The 19,693-nt window shown below is 49.1% G+C and overlaps 1 protein-coding gene across 2 annotated transcripts in view; it reads left to right on the forward strand.

Annotated features, from left to right (window-relative positions):
- The window catches only part of adgb (androglobin), a 564,769-nt gene that overhangs the window by 430,920 nt on the left and 114,156 nt on the right, over window positions 1-19,693 (forward strand). For both annotated transcript variants that reach the window (XM_038805127.1, XM_038805138.1), the window contains exons 25-26: window positions 5,207-5,338; window positions 8,999-9,092. In XM_038805127.1, the coding sequence (XP_038661055.1) occupies window positions 5,207-5,338; window positions 8,999-9,092 (226 nt within the window). The remainder of the gene's footprint in view (window positions 1-5,206; window positions 5,339-8,998; window positions 9,093-19,693) is intronic.

The raw sequence follows: 19,693 nt of genomic DNA on the forward strand, positions 1-19,693 counted from the left end.
AACCCCTTTGAGACCCTTTTTGGAATGATACCCTGAGGTGTCCAGATGATGAGAGAAAGGAACCGATTGAGATTTACGGTGTCCTATTCCTTGATGGAACCTGCCCGCTTTTCTTCTTTAGTTTGTTTCTAATTGTTGTACGTTCTCTCTTGTACGGTTTTGTGTGTCAGCCTCATGAATAATTTCTCGATACGGTAATGACTACTCTTCTGACGCCACATGGCAGTTAAAGAAACAAGTTTGTTGGAGCCCACATATCCTCAAATTCTTAATGCACTTGGAAGGTCACTCAGGCAGTGGAGTAACGGCACCGGTCCCGTCCTGCCTGAGGACCCCCTATATATTTGGTCAGCCAAGCTCGAGTAGTGGAGCAACGGCACTGATCACCACCCTACCCGGGGATTCCACCCATTCTTGCCCGCCGTGGATCATATGCACCCTATTCGGACAATTGTTTTGAAACTCTTTTGCTGTTCTTTTCACATCTGTGGTTTAAAGAATGCACTTTTGCCACAACTTTTGCCCTTTCTGGCGACCCTTCGGTTGCTATCCCCCCCACCTGCTATTTACATGTTAGAATCACTTGGTTAAAACAAGTTTGCAGAGGTCGCAGAAATTGTCCGCCCACTCAGCCCATCAAACACAGGCTGCGAGAGTGCTCACACTGACAGAATTTTTTTCGGATGTCTTGTCTCCAAAATGGTTGTTTTAAAAAAAATGAGGGAGTCACATATGGTGACGATTCTAAACGGGAAATTGACGATAAGGAGAAACAGACAGACAAACAAGATATTAAGCAACAAGATAATAACAGATATTATGCTTGTACCCCCCAGGAAGATACGGAGATACTTAAAGATGGAGAAAAGCATGGACAAGTTGAAGACGAACCTGATGATCTGCATCATGATCGTCGCTGAAACAATACAGTTGCGTGCGTTACCCAGCCCTATCTCCCTCACCACACAGGCCCAACGCAACACCTCCAGCCCAGACACTACACCACACATAGACACAGCCACTGATACACCCACATGGTGCAGCGCGGTAGCATGGTGGTTAGCATAAATGCTTCACAGCTCCAGGGTCCCAGGTTCGATTCCCGGCTGGGTCACTGTCTGTGTGGAGTCTGCACGTCCTCCCCGTGTGTGCGTGGGTTTCCTCCGGGTGCTCCGGTTTCCTCCCACAATCCAAAGATGTGCGGGTTAGGTGGATTGGCCATGATAAATTGCCCATAGTGTCCTTAAAGTAAGGTTAAGGGGGGGGTTGTTGGGTTACGGGTATAGGGTGGATACGTGGGTTTGAGTAGGGTGATCATTGCTCGGCACAACATCGAGGGCCGAAGGGCCTGTTCTGTGCTGTACTGTTCTATGTTCTATGTTCTATGGTGTGAGAATCTCATTAAATGGTACTCCGTCATACACAGTAGAAGCCTTACTGGTGATAACTATATTGTGCAGTGTCATCCAGACAATCAGACTGTGGAAATGGCGAAGGAGAGCCTCCCGTCCTCCAGTATACACACTGAGAGCCCCTTTCCTCGGACTCCAGCAAACCCCATACTCTTTATGAACCCTTCCACCTTAATAAATTCTGCGGTTGGTGCTTCTTCAATAAAGTTACTTCCTTTGTATATAGACATTTGATAAGTAGGAATTTGATGCTGATATTGGTTATTTGTATTGTAAGATAAGTTCTTTGGTTATTAGATAGCAGCATGAGTGTAGTCTAGTTAGAGACAGTTAGAGATTCCCCTTTTTGTGTAAGGAGACTGGAATATAGGTTTGAATGTTAAATGCCCCTGAGGAATTTTTAGAATCTATGTTGTATTAGGGAAATTTGGGTAAATATTTTGACCCATAGGACAGAGTAGGGTAGAACCTGTCCTTGATTGAGGGTACCCGGCATGTCAGAGAACAGGAGAAGATCCAGTAGTGTGATCCTTCACGCTTCGTGTTGAAGGTCAAGAGGACGGAGTGTAGCCATCTGGAATGGCCACTTCCAACCAGGAACAGAGAAGCTCGCAAAGCATGGCGGGTAAAGTGGATGAAGCAAGATTCAGGCAGGCTCAGAGCCTGAAATGTATATTTGCAAGTGAGGAATCCAGACGGTATCGAAACCCACGCCCAATTAGCATTTGATAGGCCGATTAGCATTTGATGGCCCATCTCCGCCAGACAAAGGACTGGTACTTGACTGGTACAGTCCCAGACATCTCAGCGCCACTCCCTGTGCTAGGGAAGCGTAAACAACAGGGTCAGTGACCACTTGGGATACGCCCAGCCATCCAGGCACCCGCCCATTTATTGGTTCGAAGTCGAACGTAGTGATCAGGGATCACCCAATTAGCGGGGTCCAAACTGAAGGACTGCCCAAAAGAGCGCGAAAACACCCAAGCATAAGACGAGAGTCCACCCTGTGTTCGTCCTCTTTTGGACTTGGCGTCCCGGCACCGACCATCTCCAATCGCAGCACCACCAGAAGCAAGTCCAAGTTCAACGCCCGCTACCAGACGGATGAGCCTAGCTGAGCAACAGTTACTCCTACAGACCCGATAGATCCAGAATCGAACAACGGCCACTGTTCACCTGACCTAAGCCGGGTGCCTGAAGTTAAGTACACGTTGTCTTAGTCGTAGGTGTAGTTTAACTAGTAGTGTATGTTGCATGATCAATTGTGTGTGTGAATAAAGTTTCCTTGACCTTGAACTAACTAACTGGTGTTTGGCTCTTTGACCGATAGCCGATTGAACCTTGTGGTGGTATCATTTGATACCTGGCGACTCTGAGCATTAGAATATTGATAACCAAAGGAAGAAGGAAAACCTTACTGACTGCCATATTTACAGTAGATAAAGAAAACGCCACAGATTCCAAACAGGCCGCCACTATGCACCTGGAAGTACCCCGTGCAAGAGAGGTTCAGGGCGACCGTCACCTTGACGGCCACTGGTAGCGGGTATCATCCCCTATCTCCCACAGTGCCAAGTGCGCCATGATCTGGCAGATATGTTGCACTGTCCCTCTGCTCAGCTAGCGTCATTCATGGCATGCCAGGTCTGGCAGGTCCTCAAATGAGAGGTGCTGGCGGTACACACAAAGCCTCACGCCTCCTTCTCCTCCTTGGCCTATTGGGCAGCCGACTCCCCAACTTCACCAGCTGCTTCCTGTTCCTCCAGGGCATGCTCCGCTGCTGCAGCATCCTCCTCGAGCAGCTCGAGCTCGCACAGCCTCAGTGCATCCCCAGGGCTGCGGCGATTAGGATGAAGACCACCATTTCTGGTTGGAATCTGAAGTCCCTTGTCTGCAGGGGTGAACATGAGGCATGTTAGCATGGTGCGTACCCCCGTGTCTAACCAGGTCCACCGGGCTACACAGTGATCCCGGTCTGCAATGTAGCCTCTGCTCCCATTGGTGCCCACATCGTGGCGGCCTCTGACCCTGGCACCTGTCCGTGCTGCTCAGGGTACCATTGGCTGGCACTATCCATGCCAGTGTATGCTCCGCAGGCATCATACAACGCCTTCCTGCAGGGAATACTGTGGGAGTTGCCCTGGGTGGACCGTGTGCTGCCCGAACAGTGGGACGGGGCCAGTTTGGAGGGTGGGGGGGAGTTGGTAGTGGCTGGGGTGGGGGCACCCATATGGCAGGTGGCACTCTGCACAATCTGGGGCCATGGTGGGCTTTCAGTGCGGTGTGCAGCAAAATGATTGCCTTACAGACCGCCCCCCACATTAGCCCTGACAGCAGCAGGTCCAGCAGCTTTGTGTGTCCCAACACCTCTCTCTCTGTCTCATTGGCCACACCGCCTGCTTCCCAAGTTTTAAAATCACAAATAACTCTTGCTGTCAGGAATTTCCCCCGGCGGTGGTGAAGACCACCTGGTCGAGCCCGCTAATGATATGTAAGCAGTGTTTACTGTACATGCGGAGTAGAACGCATTGATGCCGCTGCCGGAGTATTGAATATTGGCGTGCTATAATTGTGGCATCATGACTGATTCCATGCCTTTCCCAATTTCAGGTTTGAACCACGGAGAATCCCGCCTTAGTCTTCCAAATTAAACCAATTAGAACTCAGCAGATGCTTGGTGCCATTCATGAAACCCAGCTCCAGTGTAGGAAAGGCCCTGACAATCACTGCCAAAATTATGGATGCATCTAAATTGTATGCCTGATTTCCAGTTCACAGAATCTTTCAGTGCAGAAGGAAGCCATTCAGCCCATTGTGTCTGCACTGGTTCGCACCAGATCCCACTCCCCTGCCTTATCCTCGTAATCTTGCACATTCTTTTTCAGATAGAAATCCAATTCCCTTTTGAATACCTTGATAAAACTTGTCTTGACCACCCTCTTAGGAAGTTTGATCCGGACTCCAATAGCTCTTTGGATGGAAACATTTTTCCTCACTTCACTTTAATCCTTTTGCCGATTGTTTTGAATGTATGCCCTCCAGTTCTTGATGCTCTTGTGTGGGAACATTTTAGCATGGGCAATTTAGCATGGCCAATTCACCTAACCCGCACATCTTTGGACTGTGGGAGGAAACCGGAGTACCCGGAGGAAACCCACGCACACACGGGGAGGACTTCTCTCATGCTGTTTATGAACCCTAGGACCTCTCACCTTTTGCACTGTTTTTGAACTCTCCTCCCCATCTTGAACATCTCCCTAGTTCAGTCCACAACTCTACCCAACACATAAATAAAACATGTAGAGGTGAAATTGGTTGCTGCCATTAGCTCAAAATAAGTTCATAATGACCAATTTTGCACCATGCCAATTTTGACTTCAATGAAAAAGGATGCCGGACATAGTGTATAATTGGCTGATGATTCCTGTAATCACCCTTCTGAGCTAACGGCACAGACCAATTTTACCTTTATTCATTGGCAGGGCCAGGGATTCCAATGCACATTTCCAAAACCCACACACTTCTCCTGACTTCCTGTCTGGAAATCTGATACCATCAGCTCACATTTGCACCAAGTGCCATGTTCCCACTGGGTCCATAGACTTGGAGAATTGTCTCACGTGTCAAAATTCTATACCTGATGCTGATAATTGTATTCCAAAACAAACACAAATTCGTTCACAACTGTAAGGGGGTTAAAAACATAAAAAAATAGTTAATGCTTTGTGTTCAGCTTCTCACATTATGCTTTAATGTTCCATTAACTTTACAAAACCCTTAATATTTTTAATAAGTTGCTACACATGAACTGCCTGAGGCGTGGAAGGACAGGGAACCCACTAAGGATGAACTTTTAGCTGCCAGCAAGCTACAGAAATGGTGGAGAGGTGTAATCATTCATGAACTCCGGAAAGGAAGAATAGTAGGTATGAAATTAGAAGACTAATAAATATGAGTTTGTTTCAGATACTGGGGGCCAGATTTTCATTCAAGACTCCAAAACCTCCTCTCCATTAAGGAGGTACCTGACTACTGTACTTTCGTTCCAGGGTGGTGGGACGAGTTGGAGTCAGGTGTGCTGCCTCCAGAGGCAAGCCCAAGGCTGCAGTGGCAGATGACATGGCTAACTGGCTAGAAGGCCTTTCTCCATTTACTGCGACATCTACCCAGTTGTAATCAGAACTGTCAGGCCCTCAAACCCTTACCCCTCTGAATGTTTGGCTGAGCTCCAAGAATGGCTAATCCATTTAGGCCAGAAAGCGGTTTTCAAACAATTGTAAAGGGGAGTGAAATCTTGCCTTGTAATAACTTGCTCTTTCTTTGAAGGTGCTTTTTCTCATTGCTTGTATATTTCATAACCTTCGATTAAGAAGTGTGAAGTGCAGAATAGCTTTCTGTCTTGGTAATATGAATCACTGTGGTTAATCGGCAACTTTACAAGTAGATAAAAGGGAAATGTATTTCAAAGGGAATGTTTGATGGCTGTCGGGGGAAAAGTCACAGGATAGTCCCTTAAGAGAGGCAAACCAAGTTTGTCATTGGGCAGAGGTTGGGAACTACCTCCCAACAGGCCTCGGGAGTTTGCACTCATGCATAGACTGGGAGTGGACTGCACATGCACAGCCCATGATTTGTACTTCTTCGGGCTGAGGACAATGGCCCAGTGTGACTGCGTAAAGAGAAAAAATTAAGAAAATGACAAGAAAACCCTGAACACTGGACCCAGCAATGGGGCGCCAAATCGGTGAAGAGGCCCAAACGGGAAAGGGAGAAGGGAATCCAGGGAATCGGGACTGGGAGAGGTGCCAGTTAAAGGGAGAAAACCGAGGAAGGAGCCAATAGAAGGGGAAGACCAGCAGTAAGAATCAGAGAGAGAGGGACACAGATGAGATAGATAAGAAGGACCTTTTCCCCTTAGTAGAAGAGTCAATTACCAGGAGTCATCAATTTAAGATAAGGGGCAGGGGATTTAGAGGGGATGTGAGGAAAAACTTTTTAACCCAAAATGTGGTGGGAATCTGGAACTCACTACCCGAAGGAATGGTAGATGCGGGAACCCTCACAAAGGTGAGAAAGTAGCTCCAAGCGGTAAAAGTGCTGCAGTTGGCAGGCTTCAAGTAATGAGAAGCCCAAGAAATCTGAGAAAGCAGAAGAAGGTCGGTGATTCCGTGATGCAGACGATGAGAGCAAAGGTAGATATTTGGTGCAGTAGTATTCTGGTCATTGTGGCTGAAGAGTTGAAGTTGTTCTTATGAGTTAGTGCTGCTGTGCAGTTTCAGGAATCCAGGAAAATGCTGTCAGGAGATGAGATTGGAGTCATAGAGTTTTACAGCACAAAAAGAGGCCCTTTGGCCCATTGTGCCTACGCCGGCCATCAAGTATAATCTCATTTTCCAGAACTTGGACCGTAGCCTTGTATGCTGTGACCTTCAAGTGCTCACCTAAATGCTTATTAAATGTTGTGAGGGTTCCCACATCTACCATTTCTTCGGGTAGTGAGTTCCAGATTCCCACCACATTTTGGGTTTAAAAGTTTTTCCTCACATCCCCTCTAAATCCCCTGCCCCTTATCTTAAATTGATGACTCCTGGTAATTGACTCTTCTACTAAGGGGAAAAGGTCCTTCTTATCTATCTCATCTGTGTCCCTCATAATTTTATACACCTCTATCAGGTGCCCTCTTTAGTCTTCTCTGTTCCAAGGAAAGTAACTGTGGCTATCCAGTCTCTCTTGATAGCTGAATTATTTCAACCCAGGCAAAACCCTGGTGAATCTCTTCTGTACCTTCTCTAATTCAATCACATCCTAAAGAGTGGTGAACAGAAGTGCACACAGTACTCCAGTGGCAGCCGAATAAGCATTTTATACTGCTCCATAATAATCTCTGCTCTTATATTGTGGGTACGATCTATCTGAATAGGAACAGAGTCCCATTGCCCATAGCGCCAAGAACATCACGCTATTGAACAGCCATTCGGGTAGACGCGGCCTCAGCAGGTAACGCATGGCTGTGGTCGTACTTAGTCCCATTTTCTACACTGAAGAACTCCACTCGCAGGAACTCCTCAGTGCAGGGAGAAATCAGGCAGAACCCCAAACCCCACCAAGCCCAAATTCTGTGCGAAGTCTGCACATTCTCCCTGTCGGCATGGGTTTCCTCCAGGCTCCGATGTCCTCCCACAGTCCAAAGATGTGCAAGTTAGGTGGATTGGCCGTGGTAATTTTCCCTTGGTGTCCAAAAAGGATCGGTAGGGTTGCTGGGTTACGGGGATAGGGTGGAGGTGTGGGATTAAGTGGGGTGCTCTTTCCAAGGGCCGGTGCAGACTCGATGAGCTGAATGGCCTCCTTTTGCACTGTAAATTCTACGATTCTATGAACTAGTTGATTAATTGTCGGGCAACGCACTTCTGAACCCATGCCAGCCTATTGTCTGAAATTTTCGTAGAATTTTCAGTGCAGAAGGAGGCCATTCGGCCCATCGAGTCTGCATCGGCTCCTGGAAAGAGCACCCTACCCAAGGTTAACACCTCCACCCTATCCCCATAACCCAGTAACCCCACCCAACACTAAGGGCAATTTTGGACACTAAGGGCAATTTATCATGGCCAATCCACCTAACCCGCACATCTTTGGACTGTGGGAGGAAACCGGAGCACCCGGAGGAAACCCACGCACACACGGGGAGGATGTGCAGATTCCGCACAGACAGTGACCCAAGCTGGCATCGAACCTGGGACCCTGGAGCTGTGCAGCGATTGTGCTATCCACATGCTACCGTGCTGCCCATAATAATCTCATATCATGCTCATATAGCATGAGTGCGTGGCGCCGTCAGGAGGCGCACCCTATGGGGCCGATTCTCCAAGCCCCGCACCGGGCTGGAGAATCGCCGCAACCGCGCCACGAAGCCCCGACTCCGGCGCGTGATTCTCTGGGGTGCGGAGAATCGCCGCCATTTGCGTGGCCACCGATTCGCCAGCCCTGACTGGCCGAGCGGCCACGCCGATACAACAAAGTTACGCCAACGCCATTCACCCCTGGTCCCTGCCGGAGGGAACACTGCGCGAACGGTCGCGGGTCGGCCTGCGGGGGGGGGGGGGGGGGGGGCTCCGATGGGGTCTAGCCCACGATTGGGGCCCACCAATTGGCGGGCCGGCCTCTTCCCCCCCCCCCCCCGGGTCTACTTTCTGGCGCGGCCGGCCCTTGAACACTGACTCCATGCTGAGTCGGGGACGGTGCACTAAAGAAGACCCCCGCGCAGGTTGGCGCAGCCCAACTGCGCATGCGTGGGTTGGCGTGGCGCCACAAAAAGAGGCTGGAGCGGCGTGAACCGCTCCAGTGCCGTGCTGGCCCCCTGTGGAGGCCAGAATAGGTCATACCCGGGCCCGGTTCACGCCGTCATGAAACGCGATAGCGTTCATGACGGCGCGAACACTTGGGCCCAATATTGGAGAATCGCCTCCTATGCTTTCTTACGCATTTTCATGTTCTTCTAGATCAGCAGCACACCTGAAAATAATGCATAGAATTCCTAACCATAATTTATTAATGTCTCCTATAACATATAATCTTCTGTACCAATACAGGGTCAGAACAAAATGACTGTGTGAACGACGTCCTGCGGGATATTTGGGATGTACTGGAAGCAGACACAGAGCAACATGGCTTGTTTCTACTTAGGTATGATGCATTGAACACAACTGTGTGAAGTTCAAATTTCCAAAGATATTTCCTGAAAAATTGCTCATGACAATTATTTACAATGCATTATGTCTAATTTAATGTACTTGGAAGTATAACTTATATGAATTAAAGGTACTTTGTTTCCACAGGGCAGGATAAGTGAGCAGTGATGATTAAAATAGAAGCCCAAATATTAATTCAGGACCAGTGAGACAGTTTTGTCTCAAAAAAAAGGGTTTCCACCAGGCCCCAGTCTATTTAATCAGAGGACTTGATTAACTATTTTTGCTTCAGTTTCTGGGCTGCAGCCCATTAGATTAAGAGGCTGGCTGACCTTGGGCTGAAAGGCCTGAGGCAACAGGTTCCCTGCAGAAGCCGGGAGGATGGAGGGAAGGATCATGGATCAGAAACTTTTATAAGTTTTAAAAAGGGATTTAATACATTTAAACATTTTTAAAATAAATTTTGCATACCCAATTCTTTTTTCCAATTAAGGGGCAATTTAGCATGGCCAATTCACCTACCCTGCACATCTTTGGGTTGTGGAAGTGAGACCCACGCAAACATGGGGAGAATGTGCAAACTCCACACGGACAGTAACCTGGGGCCGGGATCGAACCCGGGTCCTTGGCACCGTGAGGCAGCTGTACTAACCACTGCGCCACCGTGCTTTCCTAATACATTTAAACTTGATTTAATTTAATTGCAGGCAGTCTAATTACTGGATACCAAATTAACCCTTTAAACAGTTTGAGTTCGACAGGGGGAGATGTCATATTTCACTGCCATATTTCCCGACTCCCCATTTTCATACTTAACCATCAGGAAAAGACTCAGACACTGAATTAGCAAATAATGCCAAAGAACAGAACATAAGAACTAGGTGCAGGAGTAGGCCACCTGGCCCCTCGAGCCTGCTCCGCTATTCAAAAAGACCACTTACCCACCCCCTCACCGTAACCCTTTATGCCTTTACTGTTCAAAAACTTATCTTTGCCTTAAAAACATTTAACGAGGTAGCCTCAACTGCTTCACTTGGCAGAGAATTCCATATTCACAACCCTTTGGGTGAAGAAATTCCTCCTCAACTCATTCCTAAATCTGCTCCCCCTTATTTTGAGGCTATGCCCCCAGTTCTAGTTTCACCCACCAGTGGAAACAACCTCCCTGCTTCTACCTTATCTATTCCCTTCATAATTTTATGTTTCCATAAGATCCCCCCTCATTCTTCTAAATTCCAATGAGTATGGTCCCAGTCTACTTAGTCTCTCCTCATAGGCCAATCCTCTCAACTCCGGAATCAACCTAGTGAATCTCCTCTGTACCCCCTCCAGTGCCAGTACATCCTTTCTCAAGTAAGGAGACCAAAAGGTTATTGAACCTATACAAAGTAAAACAGCAATGCACTTATTAATTAACTAAAATAGAAAATAAAAGTAAACGTATCAACCAAATCTACAGGCTCAATCTCGTACTGAGAGGAAGCTCCCTCTGTCCCCGAGGATATCAGTTATCACAACCCCTGCACCAACAGGAGCCTCTGCCTCTGAAGGAAGCTGCATTTTGCCAGGTTCACGTCGACAGGACTTCCACCTCTGTCCCTGGGTACAGTGCTACTCACAATCTCAGTGCTGACAGAAATCCTTGCCTCTGCCCCCAAAGGTCAAACTGTTTTTTCTCCCCTTGGTTTTACACAACAAGATGGCTCCCGTTACCCCCTTTTATATCTAAAAAGACATGTCACCCCACCTTAGTGAGTGTTACTGGAAATGGCTAACTCGTAAATAAAATTATAATTTCACTTAATTGTTTCTGGCTAATTGCGCACATTGCTTTAAACTTCTGACAATAGGTTTGCTTCAAAAGTTGTCCCTTACCTTAAGACTTACAGGTAACCCACTGATCAAACTAAGGTTGACTCAGCCAAAGTCAGTTTGATCCTCATATAGGATCCCATGGAGTTCAGATTTCCTTTTTCCCAGACTCTGTGACATCATTTTTAATCCTTGCTGAGAAATGTCAAAGGACCCATGCAGAAACCCAACTCATTTTATTCTTCATTACTTATCCTTCAATTACAGAGTCATTGAGGCACTTCCTTCTAATATAATCATCTGTGGCTAGTCAGTGACTATTTCATAGTACTATATTAAGTTAGCTTGTTGTAAAAAGATCAGCAGCATCAACGTGGCTTCTTTTCTGTTCACGTTACGGCAAAATTGCCAAGTTAAGCAGGCATACTAAAACCTACTCAAATAAAATCCAAAATCCAGGCTAATTTACATCTTGCATCAATTGGGGACATTAAAGTTCTGGAGACACCCTTGTGCATAAGATGCCGTAATGGGGAGGGGTTGGGGGGGGTGCTGCTAGATGATCAATAGCTGGGGGTTAAGGGCACAGAGACAGAAGGAATGAGCAGAAAGTCCAGAACAGGAATGAAAGGGATCTGGACAATCCGAGGCTGGGATGCTGGGTGTGCTGTACAAGAAGTGTCAGTGACGGGTTTGATCGATTGGGAGACGCAGGAGACTGAGATGTGGATGTGGGAACAAAGAAACTATATCCACTAGATAGGTGGAAAAGTACTTGAATGCTGGATCTATCGGTCCTCCTCTTCCTTTCGCTGCTATAGTTCCCGACTCCACATTTTCATATTTAAATAATCAACCTGTCTTCTGGGAGTGGAATGGTCATTGACCCTCCATCATACGTTAGTTGAAATCGTAAGTGGGTGAGTTGGGGTCAGATTTGAGAATTTTAACATTTTTATATCGCGTCTGACCCAAAGACATCAGTTTTTGCAAGTTAGAATCCCCATCTAAAAGATAGAAATAGCTGTGGCAAATGTAATCATCACTTGGAATGATTATAATAATACAGGAAACAAATTTGTGATTGTCCAAGTATTCCTTTAAGTGTGTATCATTTAACCAGATTATTCTCAAGAGACCCCAGTCTCTCCATAGCAAGAGTGTTTGCCAAAAAATATTAAACGTTTTTCTTGAATTATAGGCATGGTGAAATCCTTTCAATGATACTGGGCATGATCTACTGGAATCAGGACTCAACATGGCCGGTAGATCCTGGGAGAGGCCTCCACCCGCATTCCCGATGGTCGTCACGTAATGAACGGACACAGTCTAGCATGGCTAAGTGAGTTAAAGAACCCACTTAGCCATGCTGACACCGGATCCATCAGCCACCCGGCATCTACCGGCCTCCCCAAGGAGACTCCAGCAGGGTGCGATTCAGTACTGGACCCCAAAAATGGGGACCAGGGAGAATGGCACCTGCGATGGTCTTCCAGGCAATCGGAGGCCCCTGGAAGGTCGGCCTCTGGGTAGGGTGGCGCCCGGGTGGCACTGGTGGTGACTAGGTGGCAATGCCAGGGTGCCAGGATGGCAGTGGCAAGGTGCCAAGCTGGTATTATGCCTGCGCCGAGGGCCCCCAACAGGTGAGTTGGGGCATTGGGGGAGTTCAGGAGTTGCGCCGGGATTGGAGAGCGCGGAGCGGCATTTAAAAATGGCATTGCGATCACTTCCTGCACTGAGGAGCTCCATTGTCGCAGGAAATGCAGCCTCTCGTGAGATTCATCGGCCTTGTGACATCACCAAGTCGGGCCCAAGGAGGCCGGTAAATCATGCCCTACATTTCAGGGCAAGATGGGGGAGAATCAGGAATAGAAACAATATGATGACTTATGAACAGTCAAGCTGGAGACCTTTGTGACTTGGTAACATCTGAGGCCTGAGAGAACCACATGGTTATGAGAAAAAAAAGACAGTGGCCAAAATTCTCCCATTTTTGGCAAAGTGTGGCCTTAGGTGGGAAAAGCATTGACCAGGCCACCGGCTGCCTTGCTGGGTTTTCCAACCAAATTTCCAAACACTTTACCAAAGGAAATGGAAGGGGTGGGTTCCAAATAGCCATGCTGTTGGGATGGGCTCAGATTGAGCCAGCAGCTTAGTTTTCAAGATGCCCCGAATATTAAACAATACAAATAAAAATAGAACCACCCCTATCTCCCCCCTCCCAAAACACAATCCGCCCCACGCATGGAACACGTCCTCCTTGGTACTGCCAAAGGGCAATACCGGGTGTGTCAGGACACCCCCTGAACATGACCCTCTTCCCCCTGGGAACTGTAATTACCTATGCACCTATGGCAGGTTCTGTTAGTTTAGGTTCACGTCCTGGGGGACCCGTCATGATTGCACGCCGCTGTGAATGGACAAATGAATATCGGGGACAATCAGGCATAACGGCCTTAGAATGAAATTCAAACTGAGGTACATAGGGATCCCAATTTTTAAAGTCAGGATTCCCGTTTATATCATTGACAAGGGGGGGGGAGCGACGCGAGGCGAGGAAAGGACAATCAAGCGGGAAAATCCCACCGACGTTGAAGCCATTTTGGGACTCCTGCTCAAATCTCTGCCCCCTCCGCCATACCCACCCCCTAGTAAGCAGGAGTGGAAAATCCCAGCCAGGCTTGCAGTTCTATCATGGTTTTCATAGTGACAAATCATCTCAAATCACTTAGAAAAATGGCATCACCACAATGGCAGCCAATTTGCATACATTGAGTTGAAACAGCAATGCGATGATAAGCACAAAATTTGTTTTATGTATGGGGTAAAGGGTAAATCCTGGACCACAACACCAGGACTTCCATGCTCTTCTTCAAAGCAGAGCTGTAGGATCTTTAACTCCCAAGAGGGCCTCAATTTAATATCCCATCCAAAAGACTACACCTGTAATAATGCACTACTGTACTGGAATGTCAGCACGGATTATGGGTTTAAACCTCTGCAGTGTGGCTTTAACCCACAACCTTCAAGAGAGGTTTGGGGGCAGCATGGTAGCATGGTGGTTAGCATTAATGCTTCACAGCTCCAGGGTCCCAGGTTCGATTCCCGGCTGGGTCACTGTCTGTGCGGAGTCTGCACGTCCTCCCCGTGTGTGCGTGGGTTTCCTCCGGGTGCTCCGGTTTCCTCCCACAGTCCAAAGATGTGCGGGTTAGGTGGATTGGCCATGCTAAATTGCCTGTAGTGTCCTAAAAAGTAAGGTTAAGGGGGGGTTGGGTTAGGGTGGACACGTGGGTTTGAGTAGGGTGATCATTGCTCGGCACAACATCGAGGGCCGAAGGGCCTGTTCTGTGCTGTACTGTTCTATAAAAGAGGTTCAGTGTATGAGGAGGCTGCATTTCACAAAGCCTCTATGTCTCAATTGCGCCTGCTCTTTCATCATGATTGGCATTATCACTAATGGTTAAGTCTGCATTGAAGTTCTGCCCTTATACTTATTGGTGGCGCCTTTGGCATCAGACAATACACAAATCATTGTTGCACTATAAAGATGTCAGGTTTTTAAAATTCATTTACGGATAAGACAGCATGTGTTGCCCATCTCTAGTTGGCCTTCAGAAGTTGGTGGTGAGCTACCTTCTTGAACCGTTGCGGTCCCTGAAGTGTAGATACACCCACAATGCTATTAGGGAGGAGTTCCAAGGATTTGACCCAGTGACAGTGAAGGAATGGCGATTTATTTCAAGTCAGGATGGTGGGTGACTTGGATGGGAACCTCCGTATTCCCAGGTACCTGCTGTGCTTCTGGGTGTTAGCAGGATTTGGAAGGTGCTGCCAAAAGAATCTTGGTGAGTTCGTCCAGTGCATCTTATAGCTGGTACACACTCTTGCCATTGCTCATTGATGGTGGAGGGAGTGAATGTTTGTGGAAGGGGTACCAATCAAACAGGCTGCTTTATCCTGGATGGTGTCGAGCTTTTTCAGTGTTATTGGAGCTGCACTCGTCTAGGAAAGTGGAGAGTTTCCATTTGATGCGACCATCAATTCACACGAGACAGAGAGTTGACGTGAACAGTGGCTTTAATCAACCAGAACAGTGCCTGCCTGCGATTGCTCTGCACTGAGAGCCGCCTACAGGACAGCTGCTCTATATAACTCCCCTCAAGGGGCGGAGCCCACAAGGGCACCAACATGACACAACCGGTGTAATACAGTACAATGGTCCATAGGTGGAGTCCACATGGGCAACAGCATAGTACAATGTAATACAGTGGTGAATGGTTACCATAATACGTTCACCACATTCACCTCCTGTTAAAAAATTGAAGTCCGGCAGGGGTGAAGGGCTCACAGGTTGAGTCTGTCCGGCGCCCTGATTGTGCGCTGCGATCGCCTGAGCTCTGGTTTCGCAGCGGGCACGGGTGTCAAACTCGTCGGGGCGGGCATGGGTGTTGAGCTCGTCGATGCACGCACAGTTCGTCGCTCATAAACGAGGAGTCCCGGTCACTGTGGCCGTAAGTGGGGAAACCGAACAAGGTGAAGATACTATGTAGGGCCTCAATGATAGCGGCTGCGGTCATGTCGGGGCAAGGGATTGCAAAGGGGAAGCGGGAGTACTCGTCAACGACGTTGAGGAAATACGTGTTGCGGTTGGTAGAGGGGAGGGGCCCATTGAAGTCGATACGGAGGCGTTCGAAGGGCCGGGATGCCTTCACCAGGTGGGCCTTATCCAGCCGATAGAAGTGCGGCTTACACTCCGCGCAGATTTGGCAGTCCCTGGTCATGGCCCTGACCTCCTCAGTGGAGTAGGGCAGGTTGCGGGCCTTGATGTAGTGGATAAGCCGGGTGACCCCCGGGTGGCAGAAGTCATCGTGAATAGCCCGGAGTCGGTCACCTTGCACGCTGGCGCATGTGCCACGGGACAGGGCATTGGGGGCTTGTTGAGCTTCCCCGGACGATACACAATATCGTAATTATAGATGGAGAGTTCGATCCTCCACCTCAAGATTTTATCGTTCTTGATCTTGCCCCACTGTGTATTGTCGAACATGAAGGCTACCGACGGTAAACCTCCAGTGCCGTACAGCTTCCACGATGGCTTAAGCTTCTTTTTCGACTGAGGAGTGTCGGATTTCGGAGGTGTTGAGGGTACGGGAGAAAAATGCTACTGGCCTGCCTGCCTGGTTAAGGGTAGCGGCGAGGGCAAACTCTGACGCGTCGCTCTCCACCGGGAAGGGGACGGAACGTCCACCGTGCGCATCGAGGCTTTGGCAATATCTGCCGAATGCTGCTGAAGGCCAGGCGTGCCTCAGCCGCCAGCGGGAAGGTGGTAGCTTTGATCAGTGGGCGGGCTTTGTCCGCATAGTTGGGGACCCACTGGGCATAATAGGAAAAGAACCCGAGGCACCTTTTCAGGGCCTTGGGGCAGTGGGGAAGGGGGAGTTGCAGGAAGGGAGTGCATACGGTCGGGGTCGGGCCCTAGAACTCCGTTTTCCATGACATTGGCGAGGATGGCTAGTCTGGTTGTGCGGAAAATGCATTTCTGCTTGTTATAAGTGAGGTTGAGGGCTTGGGCGGTTTGGAGAAACTTCTGAAGGTTGGCGTGGTGGTCCTGCTGGTCGTGGCTGCAGATTGTGATGTCATCCAAGTACGGAAATGTGGCCCGCAGCCCGCACTGGTCCATCATTCGGTCCATTGTTCTTTGGAAGACCAAGACCCCGTTGGTGACGCCGAAGGGGACCCGGAGGAAGTGGAAGAGGCTGCCGTTTGCCTCAAAGGCCATGCAGTGGCGGTCCCCCGAGCGTATTGGGAGCTGGTGGTATGCAGACTTCAGATCCCCCGTGGAGAACACCCGGTAGTGTGCAATCTGATTAGCCATGTCCGCTATCTGGGGAAGGAGGTACGCATCGAGGTGCGTATACCGGTTTATGGTTTGGCTGTAATCTACAACCATCTGCTTCTTTTCCCTGGTCCTGACGACTGCCACCTGGGCTCTCCAGGGGCTGTTCCTCGCCTCGATTATCCCTTCCCGCAAGCGTCGCTGGACCTCGGACTTGATAAAAGTCCTGTCCTGGATGCTGTACCACCTGCTCCTGGTGGCGACGGGTTTACAGTCAGCGGTGAGGTTCGCTAATAGCGGGGGAAGGTCGACCTTCAGGGTCTTGAGGCTACAAACGGTATGGGGGGGTAGGGGCCTGCCGAACTTTAGGGTAAAGCTCCTGAGGTTGCACTGGAAGTCCAGTCCCAACAGTAGAGGAGCGCAGTGATCGGGGAGTACGTATCGTTTAAAATTAGCGTATTCAACGCCCTGTATCGCGAGGTTCGCGACAGTGTACCCCCGGATCCGCGGGGGAGATTTGGAGAGAACAGCGCCTTATCGTGTCTGGGTGAACAAAGCTCTCCGTGCTCCCGGAGTCAAACAGGCAAGGCGTTTCATGCCAATTGACCCAGACGGTCATCGTGGAGTTCCTGAGGTGCTTTGGGCGTGACTGGTCAAGGGTGACCATGCCGAGTTGCAAGTAGCCGGCGTGGTCAGAGGTGGTGGGGTGGTCCCAAGATGGCTGTCCCCGTCGGTCGCACATGTCGGGCGGCGTTGAAGATGGCGACCAAGATGGCGGACCCTGTCAGTTGCACGTGTCGGGCAGTGGTGAAGATGGCGGCCAAGATGGCAGCCCCCATGAGTTGCACATGTTGTGTAGAGTCAAAGATGGCTGCCCCCACGGACAACACAAGGCAGGTGACGCGTCCAAAGGTGGCGGAGCTGGCAGGCACGCAGCCACGCTGCGGGGTCTGCGGGCCTGTGAGTCTAAGGTGGGGCCTGTGATTTGAAGGACTTGGACCTGGCCAGGCAAGCTTTGGCAAAGTGTCCTTTCAGCCACAGTCGCTACAGTTCACGTTCCGAGCTGGGCAACACTGCCGGCGTGCTGGCTCTGGCCGCAAAAGTAGCAGGGCAGCCCCCCGAGATGGGCCGTGCGGCACAGGCCTGGGGTACTCTCTGGTCGGGTGTCCACGAGGGGGTCGCGTGGTCGGAGGGGAAAGCATTGAGGCTCTGGAACGCTACTTCTAGGGAGGTGGCTAGTTTTACCATCTCTTCTAGGTCGAGGGCGCCCTTCTAGAGCAGGTGCTGCCTGACGTAGTTGGACTGGACTCCAACCATGTAGGCGTCCCGGATAGCGAGTTCCATGTGTTGGGACGGCCTTGTAGTCGCAGCTTCGCGCGAGGACTTTGAGGTCGCGTAGGTACTCCTCCAGCGATTTCCCCGGGGCGTTGGCGGTGAGTGGTGAGGAGATGCCACGCGAACACTTTGTTCATCAGCCTCACGTATTGGCGCTTCAGCATCGCGAGCGCTTCTGCGTATGTGGTCGCTTCCTCGAGTCGCGCAGAGATTCAATGGCTCACCCGCACGTGGAGGAGGCTGAGCTTCTGTTCGTCGGTGACGGAGGGCGAGGAGGAGGCGGCGAGGTAGGCCTCAAAACATTGGAGCCAGTGCAAAAAAATTCCCTTTGGCTTCCGCGGCCTGTGGGTCGAGTTTCAGTCGGTCAGGTTTGAGGGCTGCTTCCATCGCTATGTTGTAGTTGATTAAATTGATACGACCATCAATTCACATGAGACGAAGAGTTGAAGTGAACAGTGGCTTTAATCAACTAGAACAATGCCTGCCTGCGACTGCTCTGCACTGAGAGCCGCCTACAGGACAGCTGCTCTATATAACTCCCCATAAGGGGCAGAGCCAGGGGCGGAGCCCACAAGGGCACCGACATGATACAAGCGGTGTAATACAGTACAATGGTCCATAGGAGAAGCCCACATGGGCAAAATCATAGTACAATTTAATAGTGGTGAATGGTCACCATAATATGTTCACCACACCATTATATTCTTGACTTGTGTCTTGTCGATGATGTGTGGACAGGCATTTGGGACTCAGCATGTGAGTTACTCACTGCAAATCCTTAGCTCCTGATATGCTCTTGCAGTATTTATATGGCTCGTCCAATTCTGGTCAATGGTAACCCCAAGAATTTTGATAGTGGGGGATTCCATTGTGGTGATGCCATTGATGTCAAGGTGGGATGGTTAGATTATTTCATGTTGGAGATATTGCCTGACTCTGTGTAGCACAAATATTACTTGCCACTTATAAGCCCAAGCCTGAATATTGTCCAGGTCTTGCTGCATGCAGACACGGCCTGCTTCAGTATCAGGAATCACGAATGGTGTTGAATCTTCTCTTGGCCATGCTGCTTTTGGGCATGGACTTTATACAAAGAATTCAACAGCAGCATGATGCAGCAGATCACAGCTCTTGGACAGATGAATGAAGTAACTAAGCTCATCTTTAGCTCATCCATCTAGATCAAATTTATTAATTCAATCACCACATTCAACTTTTAGCTGAAAGGTTTTAAGCTTACATAGAACATAGAACATTACAGCGCAGTACAGGCCTTTCGGCCCACGATGTTGCACCGTCCTGTGAATCCCTTCTAAAGTCCCCTATTCTTCTTGGATGTTCTTTGATAAATTAGGCATTCATTATTTGATGAATTGATGCCAATCATCAAATAATTTTGTACATTGCTACTTTGATCCTATGTTCCCAAGTTGTCATGTACAGTTTAGTCTGAAGTACTGTTCCTGATCTACCACATTGGACCATCTTGTGCCTCTGTGAGTTTATTCCCATTATTCCAAGGCTGAAATGCCCACTTTTCTACAATTTGACCATATAACCCAGTGGTAATATTTGTCCCATGTCCAGGGTCTCTGAGGCTCTAATTAAAACTC

The sequence above is a fragment of the Scyliorhinus canicula genome, chromosome 1 (genome assembly GCF_902713615.1).
Source record: "Scyliorhinus canicula chromosome 1, sScyCan1.1, whole genome shotgun sequence".
In the NCBI taxonomy this organism is placed as follows: domain Eukaryota; kingdom Metazoa; phylum Chordata; class Chondrichthyes; order Carcharhiniformes; family Scyliorhinidae; genus Scyliorhinus; species Scyliorhinus canicula.